The sequence below is a fragment of the Triplophysa rosa genome, linkage group LG7 (assembly GCF_024868665.1).
Source record: "Triplophysa rosa linkage group LG7, Trosa_1v2, whole genome shotgun sequence".
Taxonomy (NCBI): Eukaryota; Metazoa; Chordata; class Actinopteri; order Cypriniformes; family Nemacheilidae; genus Triplophysa; species Triplophysa rosa.
This window is the reverse complement of record NC_079896.1, coordinates 1609446-1624577: the sequence shown is the minus strand read 5'-3', so window position 1 is coordinate 1624577 and position 15132 is coordinate 1609446. Positions and strand designations below refer to the sequence as shown.

Below are 15132 nucleotides of genomic sequence, written 5' to 3'. Positions count from 1 at the left end.
TCTCAGGAGAAATATCTGAGACTTCAGCAAAAGTTTCCATTTGCTCTCCATTTAATCTCATTGATGTCTCGCCTAATAGTTGTGATCTTATATAGGAGATCTTATCTGTGATTTGCTTTCAATAAATGGTTCACCCACCAGCATTACGGGAAGCATCCAAGACAAAGTTTGCAAAAATAAGATCTCCGTTTAGTTTCCTGACCCATGAAAGAGCAACATAGTATCTTTACTTCTGAGAGTAAAGTGTTATTATGGGTAACTATCCCACTCCTGCCATCAACTGGCTTGTACTTTGTTTAGCCTTTGAGTGCCAGAGCAGTTAGTTATGTTAATGACCGGCCTTCCCTACCTCAATGCGTTCAATAGCTCGTCGGGTGATTGGCCAGAAGCCACACTGTGGGCGTGACCCGGGGAGTGACATCAGCCCTTCAGACGGCACAAACAGAAAGAGAGAGAGACTATTGATATGCAGCAGACTGTGAAAGAGAGAGAGAGGGAGGCGTGGAAGACTTTCTAAATCCCTGATCCCATCTGGAATCCATCTGTGTCTCTGGCAGGAGGAAGGATTCGACCTCAGCGCTCACATATGTGGGAGAGTTTAAGACACATGCCTCACATATGAGAGAGAGAGAGAGAGAGAGAGAGAGAAGAGGTACAAGAGAAAGTGATTTACATTGTTTGGAATAAGAGAGGAGGGTACCGTCACCGAGAGGAGGTGAGCTTCACGTGTCTTCAAGTCTTGTTTGTGAATCTGTTGCTTCAGCTTCCCCTAGCTTTGTTTTGATGTTTTCTTTATGTTTGCACACAAATCTTGTGCATTTACACCGGCGCATTTACGTCTGCAGATTGATGTCGCGTTTGTGGGGTTAAACAATGGGTTTACTATAGTATAGGACAAAATATGCTATTGCCTGTGCTGTTTGTTGTGCTTTATGTTTATTTACGTAGTCAAGGATCATGAAGTGTGATCTCTTCGCTCTGCTATAATATTTGATTGTAAACTATAAAATGATCACGAAGAGGTGTGTGAACGCTGGTAACACGTGGCAGACGCTTCTGGACTGAATGTAGGGCTGATAAGATGCCAGATGGAGGAGAGATTTGCAGGATGGAGAAGTGTGATTTTGCACATGAAACCACTAAGAAGGAAAAATCTTAGTTTGTGTGTTTGCAAAAAATGTTCTTCGTTTTTTCCCTTCAAGTGTCAAACTGTTTTTACTTCTCCTGAGCACCTTTCAGACATTCGTCGACCAACAGTAAGAGTGTACAGCTGTGAAATGAATATGAATATGAATAGCAGCGCTTGAATTGTTTGGAAGAATTGAAAGGTGCAGGAGAAACAACAGAGATGTGGAAGAGATCCCACTTGTGTTTTTTCTCGGAGTTCTGAGACTCGTGTGCATCTCTTGATTGTTGTGCGTTTCTGCAGATCTGCTCATCGTCACCTTAACACAATCTACAGCCAAGATCTGACAGACACACACCAGAGAACACAACTGCACAACATCACACTGACAGCACCGAGCGTGTGCGTATCTTTTTCTCCGCCAGATCTGATGTTTGCTTTTCTGTGCGGTTTTTACCCACACGCACATTTTAAGCCTCATTTTTAGTGGTTGACTTGAATTCTTTGTCAATTGATGTCCTTACAAAAAAACGACTGTAGTACCACGGTACGGTAAATAATACCGTGGTATAAATCAAACTACTATTTGATATTAACATCTACTTTCACATGACAAAAATAGTGTAGTAGTGTAGTAAATTTTATAGATACTATAGTGTTTTTGAGCCTTACCATAGGAAATATTAAAGTAAACTAGGGCTGCACGATTAATCGTATTTTAATGGTGATAACGATTTACGCTTCCCACAATTAACTGAGCAAAATCGTTGTGACAATAATGTTTTAAATGCAAGCACGAAACGCCCGATAAGGTCAGAAAATCATCGCAAAGCTTGTATCTTTTAAACTGCCACTTTACAGGAAATGAAAAAGCACAACATTTTTACTGCATTTGTACTATTTTAATACTTGTACTTTTTTGCAATACCCACTCACAAACATTAAGGGTGACAAATAGTAATGATTTATTTAAAAAAAAATAGAGTAGCAAGGTTTCATTCTGAAGGTCACAAAATGAACATTTTTGTGATGGGGTGTTTAGATGGTTGATTGCGTGCTTTGAAATCTGGTGTTGGAGAAGTTCAATGACAGCAGAAAATAACACATTCATAGGCTGTAAAGTATAATAAATATGCTGAAGTGAAATGAAAAACCAAAGTTCTGAACTGACAAAATTTATTAATCGCGCAAAAAATGTTGATGATCATTTTTTCATCGAAAATGAATCGTAATCGGCAATTTTGGCCTTCAACAATTACAAAAACAAAATAACCGAGGTTAAAACGGTTATTGTGCCACATTCCATTTTGCAAGAATCCTCTCTTTTCTTGTGGTATAAATCCACAGCGCACACCTTTCTTTACATTTATTTTTTAGTTGAAAAGCTATGTTTTTTTATTCTTCCGTGTTGTTTCAAAAGTTAGTGAGTAACCGTGTTAAATAATCATAATCTCAATATTGGCCAAAATAATCGTGATTATGATTTTTTGGCATATCGTGCAGCCCATCATTTTACCCATGATCGTGCAGCCCTAAAGTGTACTATGGTATGTACAGTTGTCAATTCACTATATGTTGTGTTATGTACATTAACAATGTTTCAACAAATAACCTTAATATACTATAGTAAACTAAAGTTTAGCATAGTAAATACTAAAGTATACTACTTTCATGTGTGTATGGATGTGGTTTTCGTACTATGGTACTACAATGTTTTATATGAAATGTTAGTATATGAAAGTACCATCTACCCACACTGCACCACGGTAGTTTTGGTCGCCACGTTCAGCACACACACACATTCATAGAGCAGCTGTGGGGTAAGGTCACAGCCAGGAAGTTCTAGATTAGCCAAAGCTACGCTAACTGTCGTCTTGTCGATTGATCTGACCGATTAGCTCTAAAACAACCGTTTTACTGTTGCGTCTGATGGAGATGTGTGTGTGGGCAGCGTTCAATCAAGCCATTGTCCCCTGTTCTTCCGATGGCTTGCCGTTAGAACCTTTGACCTCCTGTGTGGCCCGCTAATAAGGGCCTGTTGGACATCATAGCACACTATGAAGTGGTAGCGCTGGGTGGCTTATGCTCGATGACCCCTAACGGCTCATTGTGGCCCTAACTGCTCGCTGAGAGCCCCGGAGCAATCCCAATAGAGTCGTTTAATCTCAAGACCCCCGTTTAGAGAACAGGGCTTTAGCACGACATCACTGATGTGTATCTGAGCGTAAACAAAAATACTACGGTGTTACTACGGTGCGTGCTCGAGGCAAACCATGGTTTTGGCACATGTTTCGTATAATGTTGGGAAGAAACGAACGTGTGCGTTTTCTTTCGTAGATGTTGAGAATGAAGGGTGGGAATGAATGCAGCTGGTACACGGATAGTTTTGTCTACTAAACGGGATGGAAACACGAGCGAAGATGTCATTCACATCAGAGCAGCTGTGTGTGTGTCCGGTAGCCGTGTGATCATTTACCATTAACATATCAACAGTCCTTTATCATGTTACACGGTCTGATCTCTGTGTTCTCAAAATGAGCCAATCAGAGCGGCCGCTGAGTGATAGATTAGCCAGCCAATCAATTTGTCCCACAGAGGTCAGAAGGGCAGCAATTCAATGAGGAGATAATGCTGTGATGAGCACTTACTTTGGATTTGACACACGCAATAGACTCTGATAATGATGTCCCCAAAGAACGTTTTAAAAACGTTTTTTAACCAAAGAACCCTTTGTGCAACATAACGTTTTTTTGAATGTTAAAGGTTCTTTCTGGAACCAAACAAGAACCTTTTATCAACCTTTATTTTGAAGCTTACATGCGTGAATGTGTTAAGAATACCTTAATCCAAAGAGACTCCGTTGTAAATGAAGTTAAACAAACAGACTTCAGGAGCGAAAGATGTGAGACATAAAATGATTGTTTGTTGATTAAAAGAAATAAAAGATCGGAGTACACTTACATTCGAGATACGTCGTGGCTTATTATCCCGTTCAGTATTTTGCCTTTAAATGTAAGTGTCTTGTTTTAAGGACGACTTTAGCTACTGAAAAACACAACAAAATGCTGATCGTGATTTCTTTGAGTCCACGAATGAGGAGCTTATTTACAGATGCAGATGCGGGTGATTTTTTTTAATACAGAATAAACGCACTTCACATCGATCTTCAAACGCTGAATCTCTTGATTTGCATGTTGTTTCTATCTTCAGGTTTCAATTCATATCTGAACACGGCACTTTGTATTGACCTCTTGACCGGCATGATAAAGTCGGTATGCCTGACACGGATGTTCGTAGGGTCATGAACAGGTCGTGTATTTTACACGTATCGTGCACCAAACGGTCATGTAGTGGGCGGCCTGCCGCAACGGACGTGACATGTTATTTGCTTACTTGTCAACATGCTCGGAGGCTTGGACCTGTTGCTGCGACACACACACACACACACACACGCACGCACACACACACACACACACACACACACACACACACACACACACACACGCACGTGCATGCACGCAGTGAGAGAGGAACAGATGTGTGTGTATTGTCAGCGTGTGTTTGGACTGATAGGCACCAGGTGCAGCCTTTGTTTTGCCTTCCTTTATTTTCTCTCTCTGTCAAACTCTTATCTTCCTTTTCTCCTTGCCTTCTTTTTTCCTCTCAAAGGAAGATTTTATTGCTCAGAGATTGCTCGTTCATAGCTCTGGAGACTTAATGGAGTTCGGTCGAGAAGTATCAACCTAAAATAAAAACAGGACAATTGTGGAATGAAATAGAGGAACAAAATGAGGTGGATAGCATCACTTGCTTCAGAGAGAAAAATTGGATGAGAATTGTTTTGAAAAATCTTACTGCTGTCTTTTGGTTAAGAAATAACATAATTTTTCCCGGATTCATATTAATACGCTCTCCAATTGATCTCTGCGGTCTAATTGAGACATTAAAGAGATCTCATTTGTGATTTGATTTCCTCTGCGGCGGGTTTGGACCACAGGTGACTGTTGGAGAATCCAGCTGTCCTTTGGCACCCCATCAGATCCATATGGTGGAGGAACAGAAGGACACACACACACACACACACAAAATGATCTGATAGCTTAACCCTTTTGTATCCGTGGCTCTAAGCATCTTTCTCATCCCCCACGCCGCTCTGTTTTGCTGCTCTTGTGGCCAGAGGCGGGTCGCCGCTTTCAGTGCTTTTGTTCCACAGTCTTTAAATGATTTCTAAACACTCGGCTTGGGCCGTATTGAGGCGCTCTTAATGGAAATTCATATATCATTTTAAACAAAGACAGGCCGTGCTTTTAAATCAATTCTTTGTGCCTCAGCGTTTTGAGGGGAGTAAACTTTATTCACATGGGTTTGGTTATACTCTCGTAGTCACAATCAAATCAACCCCTTTTTAAATCATGAAAATTTCCATCAGTGTTTTTAGAAACATAGAAATAAAGGTTCTTTGATTGATCCCAATATTTCATCTGTTTCCCACATGGAAAAACACTGTAGTGTAATAAAGTACTTACTGTACTAGAGTATACTGTAGACTAGTCTATAGAATATTAGAGAAAGGATACTATAGTACTCTGTACTAGTAGCTACTATAGTAAATTGATAAACTATAGAAAACACTGTAGTATACTATACTATTTACTATAGCAAAGTGCAGTATATTATAGTGTATTAGAGAAAGGATACTTTAGTATTCTGTACTAATAGCTACTATAGTAAATTGATAAACTATAGAAAATACTGTGGTATACTATATTGTGTACTATAGTAAACTGTAGCAAAGTGTAGTATATTATAGTATATTAGATAAAGGATACTGTAGTATTCTGTACTATCTACAATAGTAAATCGATGAACTGTAGCAAATACTGTAGTACACTATATTAGTTACTATAGTCAACTGTAGTAGCGTAGTACTGTATATTGTTGTATATCATAGAAATTATGCAATAGAATACTATAGTATACTATAGTAAAAACTGTAGAATACCATAATAGATTATTGCATAAAATAGTATCAGAAATTTCAATTATGCTATAGTACAGAAATAATATAGCATTCTGTATACTACAGTAAATAGATAAACTGTAGCAAGAACTGTAGTGTACTATTTTTTTTACTATAGTAAACTGTAGTGAAGTGTAGTATAATATTGTAGATTATAGTATTCTGTTGTGTTAAATGTAGTAAAAGAATAAATGGTAGTAAAGCACCGTAGTAAAATTTAATATTTACTATAGTAAAGTTAAGCCACTATGGTATTTAGAATTGATACTACAGTTTGCTATACTAAGTACTATAGTAGACTATAGCACGAAAGCGCGAGCCTAGACTGCAGTTAACTTTCGTTTTGTGTTTGTTGATCGGTCTGGCTAGTGGCTAATATAATGATTTATATTTAATTTTGTTTATATTATTATTAGTTTATGTTAATATTTTATTGTATAATAATTGTATTAAATAAACAATGTGTTGAATTTTATTGTATATTTATTGTACTAAATGTTAAATGGTTTGTGTAACTTTGTTGTAGTTAAGTTTAGCCAAGTAAGGGTTCTTCTACTGGTAACCCAAAATAACACTGGCTAGACATACTTTTAACTTGCTAGCTAATGTAATGTACTTGTTCTTTCTTTCGCTTGTTATCAGAAATAATGTACGTAGACTCTACTCTTTTATGTATGTGTACCGGAAGTTAAGGACAATCTGTAAAAGCCTGCATGCGCAGTAACATTGTTTATGTTGTCGCTTTGAAACCGTCAATAGTATTTTTTCATATTTACTGTATTATCATACTAAATAAATTCATGAGATCAGAAAGCATTAACGTTAAAGCTTAAAAGCTGTAATTGAGTGTTTGCTCTGTGTTTTAGCTTTAACACTGAATGCAAAGAATCTCTCAGATGATTTTGTAACAGGTGGCAGTCTGTAGGGAAGCTGCGGCCGAATCAATATTGATCTGCACAGATATATTATGGCTGTGCTAACAAACTTGTGTACTCTCCAGGTCTGTAGACGCACAGCGCACCTGTTCCGATTCGTAGCGCAGCTGCGCGTTCGCCCGTAGATGCGTGTGTGTTTAATGAGACGCGCTCGTCTCCCAAATGCGATGGTCACAGGTGGAGAGCAAGAACGCTTTCTGCCTCACAGGCCAAATTCAGTCAATGACGCAACACCTGCCATGCGTCTCTGAAAGTTTACTCACAACTGTTTATTTTACATGAACGTTGTAAATTTGGAAATGGGTGTGTTGGCTTTACAGGTTGAACGTGTTGGTTTCGCTGTAGTTCTCCACAGGTGTGATGGCAGTAATCTTTGAGAACAGAAGGCGGATGGAGAGGGTTTGTGTACGGCCTATGGTGTGGCACACACCCAAATGGCTTGGTCTCCATGTTTCTCCCGTGTTCTGGACTTCCTGCCTCCTAGGAAGGAAACAGGTGTACATGGAAGGGAAAAAAGAAGGTTTTTCAGTCAGGCATTAAGAAGGGCCGCCTGAAGGACCCAGAGCAGGGCTCAGGTGTTACAGCAAACCACAAGATTTGTATGTGCGTGTCTGTAAAAGTGTCACACCTGTGACTGCAGACGTTTCGTTTCGTGCTTTAAGAATATGTTTTGATACGTTTGTAGCTCACTATAAGAACAATTCTTTTGTTTGTTAGTCAATCTAACAAAAAAAGAAATGTCAGTCATATTTCATACTCGTAAATGTGGCTAATTTGTATAAATTTGTATGATATCTTTTAAACATTTTAGACGATCTGTTTTCATGCCAATGACAGTTGGGGTGGAGATTCTTTATTGCTTTTGTACGCTTGTATGTTTTTGTACGATTTACATCGCACGAGTTAACCGCCTCGTAAAATAGCTACGAATTTCTGTGAAATCCGGCTGTTAATTTGACCCAGAATTAAACTGAAAAAAGAACATTTTGCATAAAGAATCGCATCATTGTTTTGCATTTTAACATTATTTTCAAGACAATAAATTGTTACGTAAAAAAACTTGGATTATGAAGTGAATATGTATAAAATGCATATAAAAAAGAAGGTAAATTTAGAAGAGGGGAAATTTTGAATTATCATAATATGAACAATTGACAATATTATTGTCAATTGTCGATATTCTGATAATTAAATTCTCACCATGCAAAAAATAGCTAAAAGTGGTTGAATGTTTTTCTTGTGTTTTGTTGTTGGGGGTAAGATTTTTGGTCTTAATCATTTTATTTGGTCATTTGTTGGACATTATTCTATATATTATTTGTAATATATGTTCTTTTTATTGGATATGTGGAGTTCAGACTCAAAGTGTTCTGTCGCAGGCGCGCCGCGCGACGTCCGTTTCTAGCGGCTAGAATTAAACGTCTAGATGGGGTGCTATAACAATCCCATTAAAATCCGCCTTGCATTTCATTGTTAAGTAAAGAGGCCCATTTAAAACCTATAGGCAGTAATCTCTCGAGAAGAAACACATTCACTGCATTAGCTCCCCATGAATAAACATTAAACAAAACACGCTTTTCACCGAGAGACGCCCGTCCACGCATGAAAAGTCGTCTCCTGAGAAGCGTTTCATGACCTTTGACAACTGGATCCGTGTGGGTATATTAGCCGCCTTTGTAAAAGCATTTTCAGCGGTGTGATATACTCAGAATGAGGCCGATAGTGCTCGCTCAGCTCTTTTAGAACAAAAGCGCCTCTGATCTACGACTTTTGGGCCCGGTGGCCCATTCACTATGCGTTTAGCTCTCGGCGGCTTTTGTGAAGGCTAGTTAGCGAGCGTGAAATGGCCCGATTCTCAGACGGGCTCAATGATGATCTATTCTTCCCGGGGACAAAAAACCCACTTCATTTGCACTTCAGCTGTTGGGTGTCCACGGTTCTTAAAGGAGAGTAGAAAACATCTGGTGTCCAGCAGAAAGAAGAGGATGGTGGGTTTTGCGTGCCTGTTTTCTTCATATCGCTGTGTCGAGCTGAGGGTTAAGACTAAGACTCGGGTTCGGATCGCTTGACAATGTGTGCAGATTTTAGGATTCAATTGGATTGCTTTGCTTTCTTTCAACTGCAACTGCATATCAATGCATCGATCGCATATCAATGCCAAAGGCCCGTTGAACACAAAGGCTGCATACGAATATCTAAATCCAGGCGCTCGCGTTCGTGCTTCTGGGAACGTCATGAAAGACGATAACAAACGCAAGACGGGTCTCCTTAAGAAATGATTTCGAGTGGATTGAGATCACAGGCGTTTTTGTTCTTTATCTGTTTCTCGTAGTGAGTTCTTGTCAGGCTAGATGAGATCACAGATTCCTCTGTCGCCACTTTATTCGATTTTAATGGAAATCTCTACGTGAACAAAACGAAAACGTTCACGATTGGAGAGCAAATAAGTAAGCTGTCAATCTCTGACTGGATGTCTGTCTCTTGTTTTCAGACAGCGTAGAGAAGAACGTTCCTGCCATGCCCGGTTCCCCAGTGGATGGAAAGACTCATTCAAGACCAACAGCGTCCGTAATGCCCCCCCTGCCTTCAGTCAACCCCAGCGGCCCGAGACCTGCCGTGTTCTCCACCACAGCTCGTGAGGCTCACACGTACACGCTCTTAAATGATTTCATATCATTGAAATGGATTTTACAAACCTAAAGCCAGGGTTGAGGATTTTAAGGAGAACTAAAACTATTCAAAGATTTCTCTTCATTGAAATTAAATTAAATGTTGGCCTAAATATGACGTAATAGGGCTGGGTAAAAAATATAGATTCTTTGGTTTCAATCGATCTTCAATTTAACGAAACAATATCGAAATCAATTCTTGATACGTGTGCTTTACTTCAAACATGTGAATATATGTATTTCGCCTCTCGTCCTGAAGATGTGGCCATCACTCAGATTTATGGGCCCGTTTGGTTTTATTTTTATAAACATGTTTCATGTTTTTATGAATTTAACTGTCAAAATAAAAAGTAAAGATAAAATGTTGGTTATTTGTTTGGTTACGCAAGGTAAAAATAACAAGTAATTCCAAACATTATTGTGTGGGCTCTGTTAATGTGAATTTCACTGAATTTCAAAATTTATATTTAAATATGGATTCCATGTCTGAAAAACTAGCATTTTAATCTAGTACTGATAACTAATCGATATTGAATGGAATCGAAATTGAATGGAATCGAAACCATGTAAATAAGAATCCAATCGAATCGCCAATTTGGTCGCAAAACCCAGATTAGCCCTATTACACAAACTTGTACTAAACATTTAAAATAAGAAATGTTGCCTCGTGAATAAAAACAAATAAAATACGTTTACTCGAGGCACTAAGATTAATTGACTTGAAAATTAAACTAAAACTAAAATGACAGAAGCACTCAGGAAAAGAGATTAAACTAAGATTAACCTATAATATTACAAATAAAAATAGTAAAGTAAAAATTCAAAGTATTAATAAAACTACCCTGCGTTATTGTTTTGCATAATGTGTATCCTATTATTTCGCATGTTTAGTATATTTACCATCTTTACATTCAAAAAACGTCTGTTTTCAGAGTTGTTTTTTATGCTCACGCGGTTCCTTCTATCAGTTCTTCACATTTAAACTCATTCCCTCCTTCCCAAAGTGACCAATGGCATGAATCATTCCCCGCCGACCCTCAACGCCGTCCCCTCCCCGCCTCAACGCTACAGCAATGGACCTTCATCTTCGTCTTCCTCATCGCTGGCCAATCAGCAGCTTCCGGCCACCTGAGGCGCTCGACAGCTGAGCAAACTGAAGCGCTTCCTCACCACGCTGCAGCAGTTCGGCAATGACATCTCGCCTGAGATCGGAGAGAGCGTCCGGAGTCTGGTGCTCGCTCTGGTGGTGAGTCTCTCAGACGTTACGCGTGGACTACACATATGTTGTTCCGTGACTTCATTTCGCTTTTGTTTCTACAGAACTCCACAGTTACAATCGAAGAGTTTCACTCCAGACTGCAAGAAGCCACAAACTTCCCATTAAGACCCTTCGTCATACCCTTCTTAAAGGTACACGATCTGTAAATCGCCACATCATGACTGTCAGCTGGGAAACACAAAGTGAAATATTTTCATGAATCTATTGTGCAAAAGAAATGTAAATCAGATGGGATTTCATCACGACTTTTAATCGGTTCCAGTCTTCGCTCTGGGCATCTGAAACGGTGGACGTCATATAAAAGAGAGTTCATATTGAGATTTTGATTGACAGACTTGACCAATCTGAGCTCAGTTTGACACATCGTTGACATCTCTTCTCAAACTAATGGAAACATTTATTTCTCAGGAGAAACATCTGAGACGCAGATGAGACGGTTTCCATTTAATCTCACCGGTGGCTAGGAGAACTAGTAAAAGTGATTTTTCTCTATTAAACCACAACAGAAAGAGTCAAAGAAAATGGTAAAGATAATATTTCCGTTGGTAATTTACGAGCGCATCTGTGAGGTTTGTGTTTCTGCAGTGGAGAAATGTTTCAGGCCGTCGGAAGTGTGAAACACGACTATAAACACAGCGGCTCTTTTATGGTTCTGTGCAGCATGTGGAGTCAGTCACAGATTTGCACGCCTGTCTGGATATTCTGTGGTATAGAAGATTGTGAGTGACAGGCAGCGTTCGTGTTCAAGTGGACCATGGATAAACTTTCTACCAAACTTCTAATAAAAAAACACTGGATTTGAAGACCCTAAATAGAGGATGTACATTTCAATTCAATTTGATTTATATAGTGCTTTTTACGATTTTCATTGTTGCAAAGCAGCTTTACATGCATCATGATTAAAAAAGGGAAAAATGAACGACAGTATGTGGTATTAGGATTCATATTGCGAGTGTTTCTCTATGCAATGAAACTTAACTGAAATAAATGCTTTGTTGTTTTGTCAGAGACTGTCAATTATATTAACAATCCTAATATTTCAAAGCTCTTTTATTTTTTGGTACAATGTTTCGCAAATCCTGAAAGCACTGAATCTTTATTATGACGAGTACAAATCACAAATAAACTAGTGACGCCTGATACACGAACACACATTTCTGTTGGGCCTGGTAATGATTCAGACAAACCGTAAACAACATTTCAAACTATTTTTTTAAGACGTAAGGAGAAACGATCTAAACACAGTGACGATGGCAGAACTTAACTAAATTTGTTTCATCACAAAACGTGAAAAATGCTTCTGGCAGGACAAAATCATTTCAAACAACGTGTCCGAATGAACTGATTCATGAATATGAATCCGACTCAGAAGAATGGAGCGGTGATTTCTGTTTTCATTCTCCTGCGGCTGGAAGATTTCCAGAGCGTTTCCAGCGAGATGTTGTGCTGCGAGTTTCACGGCAAGCAGGAGATCTTGTGACGCTGAACAGATGCTTCAGACACACACGTGTGAGAAATGAACCCGATCTGTCCTCATCTGAGCTGATATCAAGAGCATGCAGAGAATGCCAGGAGCTCTGATTTGAGTTTAAACCACTTGAGCTCATTTTCCTTTGGTCCTGAAGTGAAATGAAGCCCGTCAGACTTGACTTTTGATTGACAGACTTGACAAATCTGAGCACGGAACGCGTTGTTGACATCTCTGAGACATTTGAGAGATTTCAGAGATGACGCTTAAATATTTCCGTTTGGCAATGTTTCCATCTGTTTAATCTCATTGATGTCAATGAGAAATATCTGAGATATTAAAGAGATCTGTTTAATATATATATATACTGGAGACATTTGTGAGATCTCCGGCTGCTTTTCTCACGTGAAAAATATATGAGACGCAGATGACTTACGTACATTTTCATTTGCTCTCTCTTTAAGATCTCATCTTCTCTTCTTTCTAAAAAAAATCTCAAAAGAATGTTGTGATGTTTTTGTGTAAAACAAGAAACAGCTGTTTGCCAGTAACAATAAGAATCTTGTTTTACCTTTCAAAGTTTTTTTGCCTTTGAAGTAAACACATCTTCTTTAAAGAACGTGTAGATGGTTTTGATAAGAATGTTTCTGCATTTTTCTTTTAACCTGATGCCTTTAGTTTTCAATAAGGAGTCATTTGTCGGTTCACACTTGCCATATGAACATTTGCATTTAGCAGATGCTTTTATTCTATAAATAAACGAGGACACGAAAGCGATTGGTATGATTGGAGATGGGAGGAAGTGAACAGATATTAAACAGGCTCTCACATAAGGTTGTAAATAACATGTGACTTTTGATAGATATGCAGATTTGAAACACATAATCACTCCTCGGCTCCAGCAGGTCTCAAACCATGTGTTGTTAAGTTCTCCTGCAGATTTGTGCCATGTGGTGTTAAAGAAACATGTGTGTTTGCACTTATCCAGTATAGACCGTTTCATCAGACGTGCTGCTCTGTGTTTGGCTAGTGTCTAATAAGATAACTATTCGTATTTCATTTCATTTATGCTAATATAACTTTATGTGATTATTTTATTGTATAATAATTAACAATTATTAAGTAATTAAAGTATTAAATTAAAAAGTATTAAATAAACAATTCGTTGAATGGCTCCTGTCGCATTTAAAGAAAGCGTCCGGTACACTGACATCTAGTGGTTGAGCTCGGTATCGCAGTCTAAATTCCAAATATTGGAGAGACGAGTTTAGCCAAGTAACAGTTTCTTTTGATTGTTAGCAGAAATCACTTACAGGCACTTTATTGTTTGTGAACGTGTACCGGAAGTTAACTGCAGTCCAGGAACGCGAGCATGCGCAGTAAAGTCTGCTTATGTTGCCACTTTGAAACCGTCTTTATGTTGGCAATGTGTCCCGATGTCAAAATGTAATTAAAACCGTTTGCGTTCAATGCATATTCACGCTTGATGGATGTTGTATTTCAGGCTAACCTGCCGTTACTTCAGAGAGAGCTGTTGCACTGCGCCCGCGCAGCCAAACAGACACCGGCGCAATATCTTTCTCAACACGAACACCTCCTGCTCAGCACCACCGCACCATCACCTGCCGACTCCACCGATCTACTGCTGGAGCCCAGCGAGAACACCAAACGCCACAGCCCCAACAGGTACATGGCATGGCAAACAAAACACGCCTCGTTTTCTTGTTTCATGTAGTTTGTCTCATCGCCGTTTCTCATTTCTTCTCATCAGAGGTAAAGAAAACGGTTTCCACGAGCGTCCCCTCGCAGCCCTGGAACCACCAGCCAAACGAATCTGCACCATTAGCCCCGCCCCCCGCCACAGCCCTGCCCACCCCCTGCAGCTCCCCGCCCAGATCCACCCGACTCCGCCCCCTCTCCAGCACTACGCCCTGGACGACGTCACCGCACCTCACCTGTACCGAGAACCGCATCGTTTACTGGACCTGAGAGAGCTTAAAGACAGAACGCGGCTGCCAGGTAAACATCACCACCTGTGTGTCGGATGCGTGTTACACGTCACTCCTGAGGTGCTGACGCGTGTCGTGTTTCTCAGGCACTAACGGCGGCTACCGCGAAGAACCCGTGGACCACCGACTCACAGAGAGAGAGTGGGCTGAGGAGTGGAGGCACTTGGATCACGTAAGACTGGACTCTTTCCGCCAAAGTGGTATTAGCCCGGTGCGTGCGTGCGTGTGTGTCAGCGATGTTGAAGGAGTTTTGTCTGCTCGCAGGTGTTGAACTGAATCGTGGACATGGTGGAGAAGACACGTCGGTCTGTGAGCGTCCTGCGACGCTGTCAGGAGTCTGACCGCGAGGAGCTCAATTACTGGCGGCGGCGCTCCGGTCCGCACGATGACCGCAAGACCACAGCGGCACCGGGGAGCGTGACGTTCAACAAGACGCACAGCCCGCTGACCACAGACGCAGCACACACCGGTGAGTTTCACAATCCAATACTGTGACTGAAGAGACTTCTTTCATCATGTCTAGATGTCATTTCAGTCCAGTGTGTGTTGAACACAATCAAACCTCAGGAGTGACGGAAACAGCATGACAACACACGTGAGAACTGCCATGAGATTTTTCCCAAATA

At 40.0% G+C, this 15132-nt stretch overlaps 1 protein-coding gene across 1 annotated transcript in view; it reads left to right on the top strand.

Annotated features, from left to right (window-relative positions):
* Positions 1–15132, top strand: part of cbfa2t2 (CBFA2/RUNX1 partner transcriptional co-repressor 2) — a 29858-nt gene that overhangs the window by 11212 nt on the left and 3514 nt on the right. Inside the window, 7 exon segments of the mRNA XM_057338427.1 lie at positions 9573–9716; positions 10755–10996; positions 11071–11160; positions 14002–14183; positions 14269–14516; positions 14593–14678; positions 14771–14975. Coding sequence (XP_057194410.1) covers positions 9573–9716; positions 10755–10996; positions 11071–11160; positions 14002–14183; positions 14269–14516; positions 14593–14678; positions 14771–14975 — 1197 coding nt within the window.